The sequence below is a fragment of the Pocillopora damicornis genome, chromosome 3 (assembly GCF_964200805.1).
Source record: "Pocillopora damicornis chromosome 3, jaPocDami1.2, whole genome shotgun sequence".
Classification (NCBI taxonomy): Eukaryota; Metazoa; Cnidaria; class Anthozoa; order Scleractinia; family Pocilloporidae; genus Pocillopora; species Pocillopora damicornis.
This window is the reverse complement of record NC_142672.1, coordinates 8,054,993-8,075,629: the sequence shown is the minus strand read 5'-3', so window position 1 is coordinate 8,075,629 and position 20,637 is coordinate 8,054,993. Positions and strand designations below refer to the sequence as shown.

General features: G+C 40.2%; 1 protein-coding gene and 2 pseudogenes across 2 annotated transcripts; 2 read left to right on the top strand and 1 right to left on the bottom strand.

The window, feature by feature from the left end:
* The first annotated feature begins 5,190 nt into the window (after nucleotides 1-5,190).
* LOC149048081 (uncharacterized) lies at nucleotides 5,191-8,901 on the top strand. The gene is made up of 2 exons (XM_089199391.1): nucleotides 5,191-5,469; nucleotides 6,347-8,901. Exons 1-2 carry the CDS (start codon nucleotides 5,235-5,237, stop codon nucleotides 6,568-6,570), a joined length of 459 nt encoding a protein of 152 aa, XP_089055517.1. The 5' UTR covers nucleotides 5,191-5,234; the 3' UTR covers nucleotides 6,571-8,901.
* A 2,829-nt stretch (nucleotides 8,902-11,730) lies between these two features.
* LOC113679613 (uncharacterized) lies at nucleotides 11,731-19,286 on the top strand (annotated as a pseudogene). Its single transcript, XR_016184955.1, has 7 exons — nucleotides 11,731-11,891; nucleotides 12,995-13,171; nucleotides 13,660-13,763; nucleotides 14,584-14,803; nucleotides 15,621-15,788; nucleotides 16,728-16,782; nucleotides 18,844-19,286. The product of XR_016184955.1 is annotated as an uncharacterized LOC113679613 (transcript).
* Nucleotides 16,895-18,761, bottom strand: LOC149048080 (uncharacterized; annotated as a pseudogene).
* Nucleotides 19,287-20,637: the final 1,351 nt, after the last annotated feature.

The window sequence follows — 20,637 nt, the reverse complement described above, 5'->3', positions numbered from 1 at the left end:
TGTCTTGCCATGAACGTATTTAATTGCTGCAGAACTACTGCCCGTAAACTTTCACCCGCTCCGTCATTTGGCCTTTCCCTGCCATCGGCTAACTGCAACAACGGCACGAGAACACGATTAATTCTCGTGCTAGATCTCGTAGGCACTATCGGCGTACTTGAGCTACTCGCTGATGTTAAGGACGAGTCCTCGTTCGAGCTATCACTGAAAGAGGGAGTGGTGTCCAAATTCGTTGACAATCTGGTGTTTCTCGCTGTGACTTGTAGTGTCCCGTATGTTCATTATTATTATGGGATATAGTAGCAGAGAGAGCATGTGGTAAGACGATATAAAACACAATAAAGATTACGTTGTTGTTACAAAACGGAGTTGTACAGTCAATACGTCAAAGACACCACATTTGGCGACGAGGATAAACGATATTCAACTTGCCGTGCGGCTGCTGAAGTGGAAACGAGTTCAAACAGTGGACAAAACTCGCACAGATGGCCGTATGCTTAAGCGGATTACCTGGATTACCTGCGTTCGACGCCGTCGGCGAACCAGCTACACTCGCCCAAAGATGGTTAACTTGGAAAGAAGAATTCGAGCTTTATGTTACTGCCTCTGGAATCAGCGACCCCACACAAAAAAGAGCACTACTACTTCACCTAGCCGGCCCCAAAGTCCGAGATGTTTTCAATAATTCCATTCCTGCTACAACACGAGGCGAAGCGAAAGATTACAAAAAAGCTATGGACTGCCTTTCAGAACACTTCAAGCTCAAAAAGAACGCCCCAATGGCCAGACAAATATTTTTAGCGGCTACTCCATTACCTGGTGAAACCGTCAACAATTTTATTACTCGCCTGCAGAAACTAGCAGAACATTGTGACTACGAGGGCGAAAGGGACAACCAGGTGAGAGATCGCGCCATTTCTTTTCTGAAGGACAAAAATCTCAAGTCAAAATTGTACCATGAGGAAACACTGCCTCTCAGCAAACTCATGGAAATCGTTAGCCAGTATCATGACAAAGAAGCGCTTATCCTCATTCCCGAAAGCCACGTAAACAGCTTGTCCCGTGATCCAAAACAAGGGGGAAAATGTTGGCGGTGCGATAAAGTGGGTCATTTCGCGAAAGAATGCCGTCGCTCACGTGACCACAAATGCGGAAAGTGCGGGCACATCGGTCATTTTGAAGTGTGCTGCCACTCCAAGCAGAATAAAGGACGAGACCCCAGCCAAAGTTCAAGTCGTGGTCGCGGAAACCCACGAACAAAACCTAGCCGTGGACGAAGAGGAGGAAATTCAAAGGAGCAACGTGATGTACACAACGTGTGCGAAGACGCGAGTGCAGACGAGCGCGTAAACAGTGATGACTTCTACGTGTTCAGCACCGGGAGCACGGATGGAGAGAACACCATGGAACTCATGATTGAAGATAAGCTTGTAAACATTGTTATAGACTCTGGTGCTAGCTGTAATTTAATGTCAGAGGAAATGTTTAATTTTGTATCGGGGGGCAAGGCTAGATTGTTGGACTGCAATAAGAGAGTTTATGCTTATGCTTCTGTACAGCCTCTCCAGCTTAAAGGGAAATACTTTTTTAACGTACAAGTACCACAGACCCACAAATCCCTGTATACTGAATTTTATGTAATGTGCGGTAAGGCAGCGACGCTACTTGGTCGCGAGGCCTCCGAGTTGCTGGGCGTGTTAAGGGTAGGCGTGTCCATTAATAGCTGTGATGTCAAATCTGATAGCATGGAAAGCCTCACAAACAGTCTTGACCGAAAAGCCCTTCTGAAGTCCAAATTTCCAAAAGTATTTCAAGGCCTCGGCAAGCTCAAAGGATATCAGCTAAAACTCCACATTGATGAGAGTGTTCAACCAGTCGCTCAGCCACTACGCAGAATCCCTTTTAGTAGAAGAGCTAAGGTCACCGAAAAGCTAGAGGAACTACTCAAACTTGATGTCATTGAAAAGGTGGAGGGACCAACCAGCTGGGTGAACCCCTTGGTTGTGGTGGAGAAGCCTAATGGTGACATCAGGATATGTCTTGATATGAGGCAAGCAAATCAGGCCATCGTACGGGAGAAGCACCCAGTACCAACAGTTGAAGAGACACTCCAAGAAGTCTCCTATGCCAAAGTTTTCTCAAAGCTAGATCTAAATATGGCCTTCCACCAAATTGAGCTACATCCAGACTCTCGGGATATCACAACATTTGCTGCGCCTGATGGTTTATACAGGTACAAACGCCTGCTTTTTGGCGTGAACATGGCCACAGAAAAATTCCAGCAGATCGTGTGGCAAGTAATTAAATGCTGCCCGGGTGCCTACAATCTCCATGATGACCTGCGAGTCGTAGGGGCAGACGACAAAGAACATGATGAGAATTTAGACAGGGTCATGCGTAAACTGGAAGAATCAAACCTCACCTTGAATTATGACAAATGTGAAATTGGTGTTAGCAGCATGGTTTACATGGGTGATGTACTCTCTGGCGAGGGATTAAAAGTCTCCAGTGAACGAGTGGAAGCTATCGTTAAAGCACCAACGCCCCAAAACCAGTCTGAAGTAAGAAGCTTTCTCGGTTCAGTTCAGTTTTGTGCGAAGTTCATCCCAAACTTTGCAACCATATCAAGTCCATTGTGGGACCTAACCGGCAAAGATGTTAAGTGGCACTGGGGTCCAAAAGAAAAAAAAGCCTTTCAAGAAATCAAGGGCCTGCTAACCAGAGCACCAGTGATGGCCTACCACAGGCAAGGTGCCACAACACGGCTCACAACTGATGCTTCTCCTGTTGGAGTTGGAGCAGTTCTGGAGCAAAAACAACGAGACGGGACCTACAGGCCAATATATTACGCTAGCCGAAAGCTTAGCAACGTTGAAACAAGGTACTCCCAGTTCGAAAGAGAAGCTCTAGCTGTCAGATGGGCTTGCGAGAAGTTTTACCTGTACCTGTATGGAATTAAATTCGAAGTCCGCACTGACCATAAGCCGCTAGTCACAGTACTCGGTACAAAGTCGAAGCCTCCATCCGCCCGGATAGAAAGGTGGCTCCTATACTTGCAGCAATTTCAATACACGCTGACGCACATACCAGGCAAAGATAATCCGGCAGACGTCCTCAGCCGCCTGCCTATTGGCTCAACTCAAGATGACGACACCAGAAAGACGGAAGATTTTGCATACAGCGTGGCAAGTGCAGCAATACCAGCCGCTTTGTTGCCGAAGCAAGTTGAGACTGCCACAGCAAATGATCCAACTTTACGGATAGTGCACAAAGCTGTGATCACTGGTGACTGGACCCAATTGTCAGGCACCACCTACAAAGCAGTTAAGGAAGAACTGTGGGTAGTAGGACAAGTAGTGATGAGAGGGACTCGCATTGTAATGCCTCAGAGCCTGTGGAAACAAACCATCATGTTGGCACACGAAGGTCATCAGGGCATGGTCCGTACTAAAGCCAGGTTGCGGGAAAAAGTGTGGTGGCCACAAATGGACAAACAGGTGGAGGATGCCATACGTTCATGCCACCCCTGTCAACTTGTGGGACCAAGATCAAAACCAGAGCCTGTGAGGTCAAGCAGTCTACCTGATGGACCCTGGCAGGAGATCTCAGTGGACCTTCTTGAAATCTCAAACGGTGAACACCTTTTAGTTGCTGTCGACTATTATTCTCGTTGGCTGGAGGCTATTCTCCTAAAGAAGACAGATGCCCGACATGTGATAAAAAGCATGGAAGCTATTTTCAGAACACATGGACTACCAGAAACTCTGCGCAGTGACAACGGACCACCATTTGCGTCAAAGGAATTTGAGGGCTTCCTAGAATACCTGGGAATAGACCACAAGAAGGGCATACCCTATTGGCCACAGAGCAACGGAGAGGTAGAACGCGCAAATGAAACAATTTTGAAGATAGTGCGAATTGCACGCGTCGAAGGAAAGGATTGGAAAAAGGCTCTTGAGAACTTCCTCTTCCAATATAGAGTTACCCCACACACTGTTACTGGATTATCACCTGCAGAACTACTGATGGGGAGGAAACTGCGTGACAAACTTCCACGAGTCGAATTCTCCAAAGACCGTGCAACTGAAGCATATTGGCAACAGTTGTTGAGAGAGAGAGACACTCGTGCAAAACTCAGCCAGAAAGAGTATGCAGACAGAACACGAGGAGCCAAACACAGCAATATTGAGGAGGGTGACAAGGTACTGTTAAAGCAGACACGTGAAAACAAGCTCTCACCAAACTATGAGCCAGAACCTTACATTGTCACTCGTAAAGATGGAAATGCCGTCATTTTACAAGACACAAACGGGAACAATAAGATGCGCAACATTGCTCATACGAAAAAGTTTATGGATCCTGGGACTGTTAAAAAAGCAGAAATAGATCCACAGCCATGCCTAGCCGAGCAACCAGCGCAACCCCGACAGGATGAGCCAAATCTCAGTTCTAGTCAATCAGCAACAGATACATCTGAAGCCGTATCTAGCCCCTTACCTTCAGTTGCTTCGCGCCCTGTGCGTGCCAAGCGAGCGCCCTCCTGGATGCAAGATTATGTACGCGCCTAGTTTAAAATTATTCAGAAGAAAATAAGAGACTCTGAACTTTCTTTTCGAGTACTTTATTACTTGGTTGTTTTTTTTAATAACTTAGGGGGAGATGTAGTGTCCCGTATGTTCATTATTATTATGGGATATAGTAGCAGAGAGAGCATGTGGTAAGACGATATAAAACACAATAAAGATTACGTTGTTGTTACAAAACGGAGTTGTACAGTCAATACGTCAAAGACACCACATGACTGTCGTTGTATTTACGCTAGAAGATGATGGCCGCGTTTGGGATTGCTTAGCCCGAGGTGTACTGATCATAGATGCAGACAATCTTGTTGGGTTACCATTTAAATCCCTCAAGTTATGCGTTTCGTTTACTCTTCGTCTACTCGCTTAGTTTGGGGTTTTTCTAGCCATATCTAAGAATCAACCAAGAGAAAAACGCGTGGTTTTTCTACTGTGAAAAATATTCCGCAACCGAAGTGAAAAACGGCAGGAAAGTGGCGCTCAAAATTTGAATGCGTAATTCAATACGTATCGCTCAACAGAAATTGACAATCATTCGCTGAAATGCATGACGTAACACTGACGTTGTTAACCGAATTAACCAATATTAGCAGAAAATTCGGGAGTACCTGGCTGCGAGGTAATCCGTACGACAAGGCTGCCATTTAAAGTAGGATGTCATCGAAGAGAAAATTTTGCGACCATTGTAAGGAATTTGTAACGTTGAGAACATACAGGCTTCACGCTTATCTATATTCGATCAGAGCTAGCGAAGCAGTATATTCTTCGGAAGAGGAGGAAATTTCGCGTGATGATTCCGAAGATTTTCATGTTGAGCACTTGGCCTCTGGCGAGGCGGCGGGCGCAGCAGAGGTTATCGATGGTCAAGGAAACGAGACAGCATTTTCAGGTACAAAGAGATTTTTTTACGTTTTGGGGGTCAGTGGGAGTTTCTGTGATCAGCCGCCATTTAATTAGATTGTATTTGTTGTAGTTCAAGTTTACTTTCCTTTGTTTCAAACTCATTATCATACACTACCATACCCATAGACAAAGGAAAATAAAATTTGAACCAAGGATAAAATTGAACCACAACAAATATATAGTTGTTTCAATGTGTTTTTTAATTACCACTGATTGTCATTGATCATAACTACTGTATCATTGATTTTCATCAATTATGACTGATTATCATCAATTATCATCGATTAGCTTTTCATAGGCTTTCATCAAAAAAGGGTACTTCTCTAGGCTGGCTTAATGAAAGAAATTATGAACGTAATAACTGCTACTCCAATTAAAGCTACTTTAAGCCTGGTGCCAGTCATTCAGTCAAATGGTATAAAAGCTGCTAGGATTGGTGATTGATATTCTACAATAGCTGTACTGCACTTCAAAAAACCTCTTGAAAGAGAGATGCTTTTCAGCTTGATTTATGTAATGCCTTTAGAAACTACTTCCAGTCATGTTTAATCAAAACAATTTCATGGCACTTTGCCATTTATAATTACCAGTAGCAAGGCAAAAAAAAAACAAAGAGATCGCTCATCACATTTTGTGTTGATGAGCTAAAATTGGTAACTCAGACAGCTGGAAGCAACATGGGGTTTTTTGGGACAGCATTTGAAAGTCTAAGATGTCCATATGCAAGCTCTACTTCCCTCCACCCTCCATATCTAAGAGTGCTTGCTCACTGGCTACCCCTTTAGGATCCTCAACCTTATTAGAACAAAGTAAAATGATACTTGAAATGGTTTATTAAAATAAAACACAATATTTCCTTACAGGACCTTCAGGCACAAATGTCCAAGAACTAGAAGAGGAGGATGCATTGTTAGTGCATGATATTTTGTCCTCTGAAATTGATGCTGACATGCTTTACCATGAAAGGATGGGACCAGAACTAACTCATCAAGTAAGGAATCTTGATGATGAAGATATTGACACAGATTTTCCAACTATTCCTGGACAGCTTCCTTCAGTCGATGTCAATCCTGCTCAAGGATTATGAGAGAGTATGAATAGCATTATTCATTGGATTTTACTTTTCTTGTGCTTGTGGTCTTCCTTTTGTGTAATTTCAGATAATGTTCTAGAAATTCTTCTAGAATTTTTAAGAGCTGTTTTTGACAGTTTGGCAACAGTCATTCCTTCCATTGGAAGTTTTGCAGCATTATTCCCAAAATCCTTGCATTTATTAAAAATTAACTTGGAATCGATAAGGATGAATTCATGATGTATGTTGTGTGTCCAAAGTGTGGCACTTTGTACAACTTTGATGACTGTTATGTACTGCATCACAGGAAGAGAGTTTCAAAGAACTGTACATTTGTCCAAAGAAGAACAAGAGGCATACAAACAAAAATACAAACACATTGCCCCTGAAGTTGTGGCAGGCACTCATCTACCATCATATGCTAGTGATGTTTATTCCCTTGGCCTCCTGTTGGGGCAGATTGCAACCAAGATTGGATCCAAGTCCCTTCTGTCTCTCAGTAAACACTGCTTAGGGAATAACCCACAGGCCAGGGCTTCATTAGATTACCTCATGGTAAACATTCAGTCATTACAGACATAATTTTAAGATCTTTGTATCAAATTTCAAACTTCATATCTACGTTGTTAGTGTATAATTATAGTGATAGCAAATTAATCATAATAGTAAATTTATATAGTGCTGATACTATAAAATAATATTCAAAAGCGCTCAACAATAAGAGAAAAATTAAAATAAGATTGAAAATGAAATATCCAAAGTATTGTTCATAAATTAAATTTAAAATTAAAACTCTACAAGTGCTTTATAATTTTTTATTTGTCTGTATCACAAGAAAGCATAGCCAACAGTACAACAGTATGGAATAACCCAGAGATACATAAGGTGGCTCCATCTTGTGTTACAATAATATTATGTATTGATAAGGAGATTCTTCTGTAAGGATACCAATACAATCTTTTTAGTGTGTCATTAAGGATACCAACATTTTACTTATCATTTGAATTAAGGTGGCTGTTACTTGTGTTACATGTAGTTTAGGAGATTCATAACAAAGGATAACTGCATATCTTTTTCTTGTGTTAGTATTTTGGTTTTGGAGTTCTATCATTAGGGATACCAACCTTTTTTTACTTATCATTTGATTTAAGGTGGCTCTTTCTTTTGTTATAATTAAGTATAGGAGATTCATCACTAAGGATACCGACATATTTGTACTTTTCATTAACCTCTTTATCTGTATTAGCTATTGCCTTAGCGACATCAACACACCTTATTTGATGAGATATCATAGCAGCCTGGGAATAAGTAGTAAGTTCAGACAGTCAAATCAACAAATCAGTGTGGCTACCTTTTAAAAATTAACCCGCACTAAACTCTGTAACACAGAAATTGGTATCATTTATACAGAAAGCCACTACAGTAGCCTAATTCTGAAGTGTATAATAATTTTTCAATTCTTTAGTCATGGTTTCACATTGCAAAGTATGTGGAAGCTTGTAGTTGCCCAGATGTTCCATCTTTAGGCAGCACACCAGGACAGATGTGTCATCTGTTAAGTTAGCAGAAGCCTACTATGTAATGTGAGACTGATTATGGATTTAAAAAGCAATATGATTGCTAGAAATGTACCCTTTTCCAGACTCCTCACTGTGGAAAATTTGCATGATGTCAGCAAGAAATTAAATTCAAAGAGTTGTTGGGTAAACTGCAAAATGTCTAACTCCAATTCACAAGCCAGTTCTCATTGCAGAGTATGTGGAAGCTTGTAGCTGCCCAGATGTTTCATCTTTAGGCAGTGCACCAACAATGGGACAGGACAGATGTGTCATCTGTTAAGTTAGCAGAAGCCTACTCTGTACTGTGAATCTATTACAAATACTATGCACTTTGTCTATGCATGTTGATTATGGAACCACAGCTCATTTTCCCAATGAATGTTGTGGTTAAATAATCCCCCTTTGTTGTCTTTTTTTTTTTAGAAAACCAGCTCTGGACCAGTAAATACAGTGGGTTCTACCTTTTAGATATTTATTGAAAGCAAGAAAAATGACATAATTTTGGTTTGGGATTTGTATCACTAGGGATACCAACATTTTTCCGTGTCATTTGAATTAAGGTAGCTTTTCCTTGTATGATAATTTAGTTTAACACACTAAGGATACCAACATCTTTTTAGCTTTTATTTACCTAATTTATTTTTGCCTATTTAATAAGATATCAAAGCAGCCTGAGAATAAGTACAAAGTGTGAACAGTAATTACAAATATATTATTATTACATACATTACAAATCAGAGGCTCAAAATGGAAATTACAACAAAATAATACCTGTATTAATTCCAAACTTTGTAAAAATAAAACTAGATGCTTCCGGGGGGGGGGGGGGGGTGTTCATCCATCCCATGACATGTGTTTATTATTTACACCTCTTGTAGTTTGCCATAATAGACAGATTCAGCTAATGTGTTGACATCCTTGTTGCTACCCAATTCAGACCATGAAATAAATCATTTGGAAGGTTACAACTGTGCAATTTGTCATGCAACTGATTCTATGGGGGTATGTACGAACAGAACAATTGTAATCTCGTAAATGATTCATCACATGATTTGAATTCGATGTAATACAAGGATGTAAACCCTTTAGCTGAATCCATCTATTGCAAACTCTTGTTTCTTTGAAGAGCCCATTTTTCAGTCGCATGCGTTGACTTCATTTTGACGCAAACCATCCTGCTTTTGATATGTAAACAGAATTGTTCTTGTGTTATAGTTTGTATCATAACAATGTCAACTACAACCCCCACTTAGCACAACTTTTAAAAAATTCCCCTAAGAGTCTCAGTGCAAAAAAAAAAAAAAATGCCAAAAGTCAACTAAGCCCCAGTGGTGAAAGAAATCTAAATGAATGAGTACCACTAAAATTATGAGAGTGTGTACAATGTGCGAGGCATGCAAACCAGGATCCCTAACCCCAATGAAAAGGCTAACCGTAAGCTAGGCAGTTCCACTTAGACTAAACAGAGCGCTATTTAGACTAACCAAAGTTTAGTTTAAGCCAACCGGAATGATTCGCAAGCTATGCGAGTCAGAAACCCTAGTCCCTAGGGCTAGCCGCAAGCTACCCAAACCAACTATACGCCAACCAATCGGGGTGTTTTTTTGGATTAACCGATGCGTTATTTAGGCAAACCGAATCATGTTTCGGGTCAATCTGATCGAATAATCTAAAGGTCACAAGTAAAATCACCGTCATTATTGGTTAGTTATGTCTGATTTATTAGGCGTAACTGAGCCTTGTGCTACACCCAATTTATGTTGGTTGATTTTGGTTGGAAGGATGAGAGAAGAGACAGGTTTTAAGACTTATCTTTGACTTTTTGGATATTCAATTATGCCTTGCCTGGGATCTCCATGTACCTTCTTGGGTTTACAGAGCCCGCAGTCACCCGGCCATTTGCGCTCTTTGCAAGATTTCTTGTTGCACGCGTTATTAGAAAATTTCTTGCACATCACTTCAAAGTCAGTGAAAAGTCAGGGAATTTTACCTTCAGGTTGCCGCATGAGTTTTATTAGGATTTTTTGCATCGAAAAGGCAATTTTGTTTCAAAATTACATGTAAAGCATCTTTATTTTTGTTGATTCACGGCTACAATACTCATCCCGCGGGGTCAGCGAAAATCGCTTTTCAGTTAGTGAAAAGTCGGTATTTCTTTTTATTCCGGTGGGTGTGGACCCTTTGCGAGGTTTTGAGTAGTTTTGTCAACGAACCACAGTTTGTAATCGATAATATATGATTTGTTAATGTTTTGGATTGAAACGGTAATGAGATAATTTCAAAAAAGGACGTATAAATATGAGAATAACGGTTGTAAATTCATCGAAGATGACCATATTTGCATAGATGGCAAATGTGAGATTACACACGCAAATTTGTTGGTTTGATAGTAATACAAATTTGGTGTATATGAGCATATTTGCTCCTTTAGCAAAACATGAATAAAACACGTGCAAATGTTTTTATTTGAAGCCTCGACAACATTTGTAAAACAATGATGCAAACAAATGGATTTACACCATATTTGCCTACATTTTGTGCTGTAAGCAAACTTAATACTTTGCAAATAGAGCAAATCTGTATAAATGTAAGTCAAATTTGTTGATTTGCGGAGGTATCAAAAACAAAGCAAAGATAAAGTAAATATTATATTTACTTCACATTTGCGCGCAAATACAACGGGAATAAATATCTGTATTTGCATCATCATTGCTTTCATTGCGAATTTAGGTCAAATCTGGAGGCCTAAATTTGCATCATATTTACTTCAGTTGCAAATCTGTTTAAATCCAATTTTTCGTGCAGTGGCACTGACGCTGAAACGGTTTCCTTTTATTTCGAATGCAAGAAGCGAAAGCGCGAAATGCTTCCAGCACGTGGAAAATGATAGAAGCTTTTCAATGTCTCTGGTCTTTGGTACTTCTCTCGGCTTCTACAGATGGGAAAGATTCTTTATGCAGGACTTGGCTAATTGCCTTTAAATAGATATGGTATACATGTACATAAATCTAATTACGTATTCGATTCGGCACTCGTACGGTCAAACCTTTTATTGAAACGTCAACCAACACTATTGACGAATATCTAGAGTGCTCCTGCGAATATTTGATTGGCTTAGTCGAAGATGCAGATCAGGAAATGTCATCTGATTCGAAACTGCCAAACGTAATTCAAACAGACATTGCATTTTATTTGCATTTAGTGCATATTCTTGAATTGAATTCGACAGATGTACAATGCATCGTTCAACCGAGTGTAACCGCCGCTGTTTTTGTGTGTAAACTCGATGAGAGAATGTTTTCCAAGGAAAATCTTAGTTGATCGACTGTTCGTAAGATGAGGTGTCGTTAGAGAGCGAGGTAAACACGGCTTTTAAATGAAATAATTCTTTGTCAAAATGTCTGCAAGAATACAAAATGCAGACAACCACAGACTTGACGTCAGCATTTCGAATCATTCAGGCTGACTAGGTTAGAAACATTCGTCTCTCCATCAACCCCGAATAAGAAATGTGATCTCAGTACTCTCAACTGATACCGACAGCTGTTTTACCTATCTTCAAGAGTATGTCAATGTGTTACCATGGTTACGCCAAAACAAAGCAGGTAAACACGGAAGTTAATGTCCAAGGTACTAGGTGTCACGTTTCTTAGAGGACGCTGTTAAAAAGTTATGTTCACCGCTTGCTTTGCTTCGTTTCGAACTAATCAGTCGTTGGAAACATGTTTCCTGAGCACATAACTGTGTTCATATTTGTGGGGTTATCCTTCGCACAAGGTATGTCGGTAAAATTTAACGCGTTCTCGTCGTGGACTTACAAGAAGGATGAGTCATGACGTTTTCGCCTTATGAAAGAAAACAGTTTCTCTTGAATTACTCTTTCACTTAATGCGAAGCAACTGAGAAACATTTAAATGCTGAGATCGACCTATTAGTAGGATTCTTTGGGAACATGTTAAAGCGAACAGCAAACAACGAAATGTCAAGTTTCCTCCGCTCTACCTTTCGGACAGAAAAGTTAAAGATCTGAATACGTTTATCGTTGGTTTCTGTTGTAGGCATCCTAATTTCGATCTCAGAAGTCATTTTCCCGTTTTTATTTTCAGAGAACGTGGATTTAGTTGTTCTTCAACCTATAATAGCTTTGAAGAGGTCATAGCGACTGAGAAGCAATGTTAGTTGCATCTTTTGGTCGCATAAACGGAACGGTAACTAATCATTCTAAATAGCGCATCGTTTCAAACTTTGGTTTTCCTCAATTTCTTTGGTTACCAAATGTCCTCGACGAAAACCGATTGGTTGCATTATAAAAGAAAACATTTCTTTAGCCCTATTCATTATTCATTCGATCGTAGTATTGTCATGAGGCAAGTGCTTGTGCAGCGGCTGACGCAACATCCTAAAATATTCCTACATTCTTTTTCAGACAAAATTTTCAAAAAAATAAAAGGAGAGATGGTAGCAGAGCTAAGGAAATTTCAATATGTTCTTGGAATGACAGAATATTTTTTGATTGGTTAAAATTTTCCTCCGCTGCAATCCAAAAGCTATGAAATGAATCATGGAATAAATTTAAGATCATTATTTTCTTGTGTTACATAACTTTGTGTAAACATATTTTGTTCTTTTTTCAAAAACTCGCTGGACTGTTTATAGATGGCGGCAATTGGAGTTCGAGATCGAGAGTTAACAGTTTGGCCATTAACCCCTTTCGTCTCCTATGAGTTGTATTCATTTTCAACACGTTTCTGAGAAAGAATCAGGTCTTGTGCATGTGAACAACATCTTCTTCTTCTCCCCCCCCCCTCTTCTTCGTATTTTCAACCTCTCCCCCCCCCCCCATCTCTTCATCTTTCTCAAATCTAACCATTGGTTTGCAGAAGCCCTGGGACAGAATTCGACTGTTGTAAAGCCATCACCGACTGCATCTTACACTATGGCGCCCATGTCATCACAAGCAGCACAACCTACAACAAAAGTACCCACCCACATCACGCCGACGCAAAGTACCACAGAAAAAGAGACCACCACACCAACCACAGACACAAAGAAGCCAAGTAAGCTTATTTGTCAGTTTCTTGATGCTTCTAATCATTTCTGGGCTTATTTGTCTGTGATACTTAATTCCACGTCGCCTGTTATGTCAAAGACAAACCAATCGGCATTTTCTTTGTAACTTGAGTGTCAGTTTGTGTTGACAAAACGAATATTCTTAAAATTTCTAAGAATTCTGCTGAGTTTTCTGTCTAAAAATTTCTTGAAAAGTTAACAAACAAGCTAAGAATAAACGTATAAGGCAGTTTTTTTTATGATATGAGAGGGCACATCCATGAACCTGCACTTTTACTCTGTACCTCCCAGAAGTGATTAAGGTTAAACTTCTCCCTATAATATCCAAACATTATCCAGCAAACAGGCGATGAGAATACTCCAACTTATCAAGAAGAAGTTGTTATCGTGATCTAACACCAAATTCACTCATAATTGTTATAATTTATGTTTTTCGTATCCTTTGAGGGCGTGCTAACGTTTGTTCCTTCTTTAGCTTGTGCGATGATTAAGTTTGTGGCAGACCGAATGTGGAATGCATCCCTTGGAAACTCTACGTCAAAAGAGTCCAAAGCTTTGGAAGACATGACATCCATGGCAGTAAGTCCATTTATTGGTTTTTGTTTAACCTGACTTCTCAATCATTTGTTCGATAAGAGGGATTTGACTTTTCACATTTCTTTATTGTAGAAGTTACACTAAGAAGGGGTCTAAGTCACAGTTTAGTGAAGTTTTGTGGCAGATAATTCCCAAATCGAAGCTGGAATATTTTTGTGCCAAAAAGAGTCACGAATGGAAGATTTTTTTCATCCATAACTACAGCGAGGAAAGCACGAAAAAGGCCATAAAGGCTAATTGGTCATAAAAATGTAGCTGAAACTGCTCTTCTCGCGACTTTCTCATAAGACTGTTCCTACGAATAAATTTGGAGCTCCAACCCAGCTCTATAATTCCTCTGTTTGATGCTCAATAACCCAGAAATATGCTTGCATTACTTCTCAATTTGTAGGCACGAAACTTTCGACGGTTTGATTTCCCTGATATCTGTGAAAAACTAGCCAAACATGTTATCGTTTAGAACAGTATGTACAATAGCACTTGGTTGGAGAGCGGAGGGGAGGGAAGGGCAAGGGGGGAAGGTGGGGAAGGTGGGGAAGGCAAAAGGGGGAGCAGGGAGGGGTAGGGTTAAGGGTTACCAATAGTAAATCATTATAAGCACTAAGGGAATTGAAGGTGAAACTGGAAAGAAAATGCATTCATATATGTACCCATAGATTATTCATGCTCCCTAAAGGAGAGTGCTTTTGTTTCAGACTGGATACATAAGTTTTTAGTTTTCAATTTGAGTTCGTATACCTAATATCTGATTAATGAGCGTCACAATGACCTTAACACCCACGTGATTACTCTTATCCTGTAGATTAAACACCTTTACCATGATTCCGAAAAGTAGGAAAACGTTAAAGTATCAGAAGTGAAGTTCACAGAAAAAGACGGCAAAGTTGGCGTGGAAGTGAAGTTATGCTTGGTTGTGAAGGAAAAAGGTGTTTTGATCGAAGAGGTGTTTAGAAAAGCATTGAAGATGGGTCAATTTCAGGATTTAACGGTTGTGAATGAGGGTGCTGAATTTGAACCCAAAGGTCAGTGTAAAATGACTAAAGGAATGACATGTCTTCCCTGTCGATCGTTTTGTTATTGGGTAATGTGGAATAGAAATACTCATGACCTAAAACACAGCTTATCAGTCGACCCCACACGAAGGTGAAAAGTATTTGCTAATCTCTCCCGAACTAACCAACGAGCGCGCGTAAAAAGTATTATTCACTTGTGCGGTATGTAATGGATATGAGACAAAAGTAGAACTGGGGGTAGCAGTTGCCACTGGCATTGTCAGGAGGATGGTAGTAATTGTGACCACCGTCGGATAGAGGTCTGGATTAGCGTGCTGGAGTGTCTCTGTACGTGTCACTGGTTTTTCATAACTTTGTCTGCCGCCGTCAAATTTCATTGTCAAAGTCTCTCTTCTCTAAAAGATCGGTTTTGTAGGTTTCATAAAGCTTATCTCCTACTCTGCTATTGAAAGCATTCAGCTTTGCAGGAACAAGATATTGTCCTAAGAAACGATTCTCTTGTAATGCTCTCGTTAACACCCTTTCAACAAGACTACAGTTGAATTACTGTCGAGTCGAACAGCCGAGCTTTGCGAATCGCTCAAATACTTTTAAAAAATAGATATCGTACCGTCCAAATCACTTGCAAGCCCATGCCTATTTGCTTAAAGGCAGGTGAAACCCCTGAATGATATATTTGAAATGCTGGATATAAGCTTAGCACGTTATTAGGATCTTGGCTGTTTCTCCCGTGTAGTAAGTTTCTGCCTTAGATGTATTACCGCAAAGTTTGTCAATGATTGTGTTTCCCTCTGCTCGCTGATTTTGGCTCCAAATGATGTCACAGGTGTTACATTCATGGAATGGAAAGCCAAAGAAGGCGAATGCGAAAAGTGTAGTGAAGCTGGCGGTGAGATCACCACCGAGCGAACGTGTGTGCCGGATAATGAGTACAGCTGTAACGGGTGGAAGGTGGAAAAGATGACGAAAGACTGCGTAGAATACTGTGGCGCAGGTAAGACACAATCCTGTAAATAGTTGAAATAATGACTTAGATCGTTGAGATAGTGATTCCATTCGGCTGGAGTGTTTAAGGAAATTGTAAATGGCATTTGGAAACTTATTTGGAGAAGCAGTTAAGTTTTCTTTAACCTGGCGCTTGCTACAGAACTTGTGTCTGCAGCGCCTAGTTGACGTCGGAATGCTCTAGAAGTAGTTGTATTCTCCCCCCGTTAATGTTTCGCGTCCCAGAACCTTTATGCTTAGTTTTCTTTGGAGAGTCCATTAGCCTCTGGCTTAAACAAGATAGGCAACTGGAAGAAACTGTTTCATTTTCATTTTAGGGGTTAGGTCTCAATTGGGACGAAAGTTCTGTTCCTCTCTCCTGCCACTCCACTTTATTTTTTCTTTTCTTGTAACTGAGTGATGTAGATTAGTGGTTTGTATTTGTTGAACTGTGGCGAATGAATTAAAATAAAAAAGTAAAAAGTAAAAAAATGAAATTTGGTTTATTTTGAGCGCTCGCAAGGTACTTCTGGATGGCTTGTTCTCTAGGAGAGCAGTGATTCCTAAATATTCAATCGGACGGCAACGAATTGATTATTTTGAGGGATAAGTCGCTAAGCATACATAAGGTAGACACAGTCCCTGATTGCATTTTGCAGCTACGTGAAAGATCATCAAGTGCAGGTTATGTGTTATTTTCAGTCAAGTTAAGTGAGTGACTTAAATTAGCCTTCTGCAGCTCAGTGCTCCCGACCAGACCGAGATTATGTTCATTTATATTTAAAATTTTGATTTAGATGTGCATGAGTGTGGTTGAAGTAAGTTCAGAACAAAGTTCTGTTAAGTTATATTTTGAATATTTTAGGAAAATTTAACGTATCAGACGTAATGGACATATCAGATGAGGCCATTGTGGCGCTGAAATAACGTCTTATTAACTTTTTTTCAGTTGGCATAACGGTTTCCCTTCTGGTCCTGGCTTTTGGGATGTTACTCTCGTTCAGGTAAAGGACGTGTACGAAGTAAAAACAAGCTTACCTCCAAAAACACCTTACCTTGATCTTGTAAAAAGTAAGGAGGGGGCGGGGAGGGGGGGGAGGGGCGGTAGGTACGGAAACAAGCATTTCAGTTTCTATTCCTACTCTTCTCTGCTGATCTTCATGTGCTTCGCGAATTTCGGTTACTATTTACAACACTTTTGAAATATCTTGCGTCTTGATGGTAACTCAACCATTCATTTTCTAAGGTAATTGAGCGTTAACAACTGAGTTGAAAACGTGAATTTGTGTGGTTGTGTGTGGGTTTATATGCAGAAAGGGGAGCTACGCTATTGGTGACGAGAAAACAGGAATAAATTAGTTGAATGAAAAGCGCTCGCTGATTCCGTGGGGATTGAGGGTGACGATTTGGAAGATAAATTTTGTTCTAGTCTTTTGCGGCTTTTTGAACTGCCTAGATGTAAGGAAAGGCCGCAAACTGCCATATTCTATTTAGAGTGATTAGAGACATTAAAGTGTCTAGCGACTGGTTTGGATGCGTCCTTGTCATTTCTTTCCACGTCGCGAAGGTGTTCTCGGAAGCGGTCACCCTGTCGTCTTCCTGTTTCACCAGTGTATAACTTATTGCCATAAGTGCAAGTTATGCAGTAAATAACATTGGCGGAAGTACACGGAAAGTGATCAGTGATCCTACTGGATCACTTGAGTCCCGATATTTTCTCTACGTTATGAATGAAAGGACAAGTTTTGCATCGTGAGCGAGTGCATTTGAAAGTTTCAGATTGGTCATTGGTTTGAAATGAACTTCTGACCAAAAAGTTGCCTATGTTTTTGTCACGTTTTAACGAAATAAGTGGGGGTTGCGGAAAGATAGTGCCAGTCACTGAATCGTTTTGGAGTAATTTCACGTTTTTAAGAATGATAGATTTAACAGCATGGTTGTGAGGGTGATGTGTAAGAGTATATTGACTGCGGTCAGAGAGTCGTCACTACATAAACGACGAAGTCTGAGAACTGTAAAAAAGGTCACAGTATGGAGTTCTTGACGTGTGATGGATGTGAAGATGAATACAACAAGTAATTATGTGAATCTGTAGGTTTGTAGTAAATGCTAGTGCATAAACCGTTGCTTTCAATTGAAATTTGGATGTTTAGAAAATCCAAAGAAGTGTCGGAAATGTCCCAGGTATATTTAAGAGCCGAATGATAGGAATTGACTGCGGTTATAAATTGAGTGAGCTCCTCTATGGTAGAGGAGGTAGCGCCGATGCAATCGTCCATGTAACGGCCGAAGAGTTTAGGTTTTGGGCCGTGGTATTGACTAAAAAAATTGATGTTCAATAAAACCTACGAAAAGATTGGCGTAGCTGGGTCCCATTTTAGTACCCATGTCCACGCCATTAGTTTGTTTGTAGTAGTTACTACCGAATGAAAAGCAATTGAGTGTGAGTACTAGTTCGGCCAAACGGAGTAGTGTTTCAGAGCTAGTTCCTTAACAGTGCGATGATCGCAAACATGTTTGAGGGCCTGGAGACCTTCGTCCAGCGCTTGTCATTCAACTAATTTATTCCTGTTTTCTCGGCACCATATTCCCACCAATAGTGTAGCTCCACTTTCTGCATATAAACCCACACACAACCCACAATTCCTCCAATCGTTCCGACGAAGGGCTAACGCTCGAAACGTCAGCCTTTTCACTCTTTACGGTGGCCAATTTACGTTTTCAACTCAGTTGTTAACACTCAATTACCTGCTATACTCTCTCACCGACGCAGCACCACAGTTTCTTTAGAAACTTACCCCCTTTATTCATTTTCCCTATTGAGTTCTTAATAAAATTAATTTAGATAAAGATTTCAGACAATTTCCGTTTAATTTATCTAAGAGACCCTTCCTCCTTTCTTTTCCCTTTTTCTGAAAACCTACATCAGTGGAATTGGATTCCCAACATATATGACTTGTAGTAAGAAAACCCTTTGATCCATGTTCAGCTTGCTTGATGAAGCAGCAACGCTGGCATATTAAAATTTTTCCGCTTTTTGTTTTGGTGCCACTCTATTTTTTCAGTTCGCAGTAGGTGCTGAATGGATTTGGACATTGCCATGGGGGACATCAGGCCTTCAAAACAAGGAAACAAGATTTCAGTTACTTTCAATTTATGAATCGAGTATTTTAGTAGTCAATAGACAGAAAAGTGATGCATTAGAAATCTCACATATACCGGACAATGTGATGTCGTTCTTAAACTTTTTGGAAAGACTTAACTGCCTGTTTTCTAAAACTGTGAGTCCATTAACTGTTTCACATATAGATTCCGTGTTGCCATACTTCCGTTAAGTAATAGATTACAGATGACGTCAAAATGCGGTGAGAACAAAAAAGTGACCCAAGAGGCGCAGCCGGGTGTGTCACTTAGCTTCCTATCACATTATAACGTTTTCTGTGATCTTTTACTATACAGACCCACGGCAACATCTGTTTGTTTTATGCAATAAAGAGCCAAAACATTACTGATGGTGACGTCATCAATGCGTCTGTGCTCCAATAGATCGCATGAAAGAACCAACCAAAACGTGCGCGTAATTTAGCTCATTATGTAAAGCTTACGGCTTACTATGCTGCACAACCGTCTTTTTTTTGATCTGCTGTGGTCACTTTTACTTTATATGAAAATGTTAATGTTTCGACTTTTAGCCGTGCGTAAACATCCCGTCTTAAGCTGTTTCAGTTCCCTGTTAAGATGATATTTCACTTCTAAGGTATTTGTTTAAAGGGGAGTGGGGAGGGAGAGCTCTAGATTACGTGATAGTTGACGATGGTAACTTAGCCAATCAGATTGCTAGAGTTGTGATAGAACGATGCTAGTTTTAGATTCATATTAAATAGAGGGTACTTTCATTAGAGTCTAAATGAGCATTTGGGGGCATGGAATATATTTTTTTTCGTTTTCAGAGATTGTCAATTTTCCAAGAAATGGTAATAACTTTCTAATGAAAAGAAATGGCGTCATTTACCTCAGCACCCCCCTCCCCTTAGTACACCGTTTATTTCCAGCCGCTTTTCACTCTGCAAGATCAACAGAGTAAGGTCGTAGCTATGATTAGCGTTTTTCATGTCACCCTTTCCTTTCTGGTTACAACCCTAGGATCGCAAGCTACTGTACGTCGAGGATCAACTCCGTTGAGCGCTTCTGCTTATAATTTTCTAACTTTTTCCAAATTTCAAATCCGATAGCTCCTTGAATTTTTCCTAAAGATAAACCCTTTACAAATTGATGCCCTGGGGTGAACACAAGAACCCATATTGATTGGATAACACCCCGCGGAAGCTTGGGGTGACATAAGTCAATTAAAATGAAGTAAATTTAGAATTCTTCGCAGTAAAAGTATGAATTGATTAGATTGAAAACGTTTTGTGAGAAATAAAATCAATTGTGGTAGTTTAAAGTGAATTTAGATGGATAAAGCTGCGTAAGAGTAAATTGAGGTTGGATTGGTGGGGATCTGGTATGGATTGGGGTGAATGAGCTGACTCTGCAGTCAAACGGAGGGCATTTGCCGGGGGATCAATATCTATGACTGGCTGCACGTCAATTTCTCGCACAAAAATTTCCCAGGAAAGTAGCAACCGCTGTCGTGCAAAATATGCGAAAGAAACATGAAACGCTCATGTAAACCAGTAATTTCAGCTTGTCGCCTCTAGCTATGACCACAGTTAGACGACCTGGAGGGTTCGAAACCGTGCGACGTCAGTTATTTTGAAAGCCTTTACACGTTTTCAGAATAAAACTAAAAAAATTATTTGCTTATATCAAAAGGTCGATCTTGGCTAGGTTAAAGTGATCAGCATTTAAATTACTGC

Coding starts and splice junctions, on each gene's coding strand:
- LOC149048081 (XM_089199391.1), top strand. CDS start 5,235: ATGTCATCGAAGAGAAAATTTTGCGACCATTGTAAGGAATTTGTAACG. Junction 5,470..6,346: donor AAACGAGACAGCATTTTCAG/GTACAAAGAGAT, acceptor ATTTCCTTACAG/GACCTTCAGGCACAAATGTC.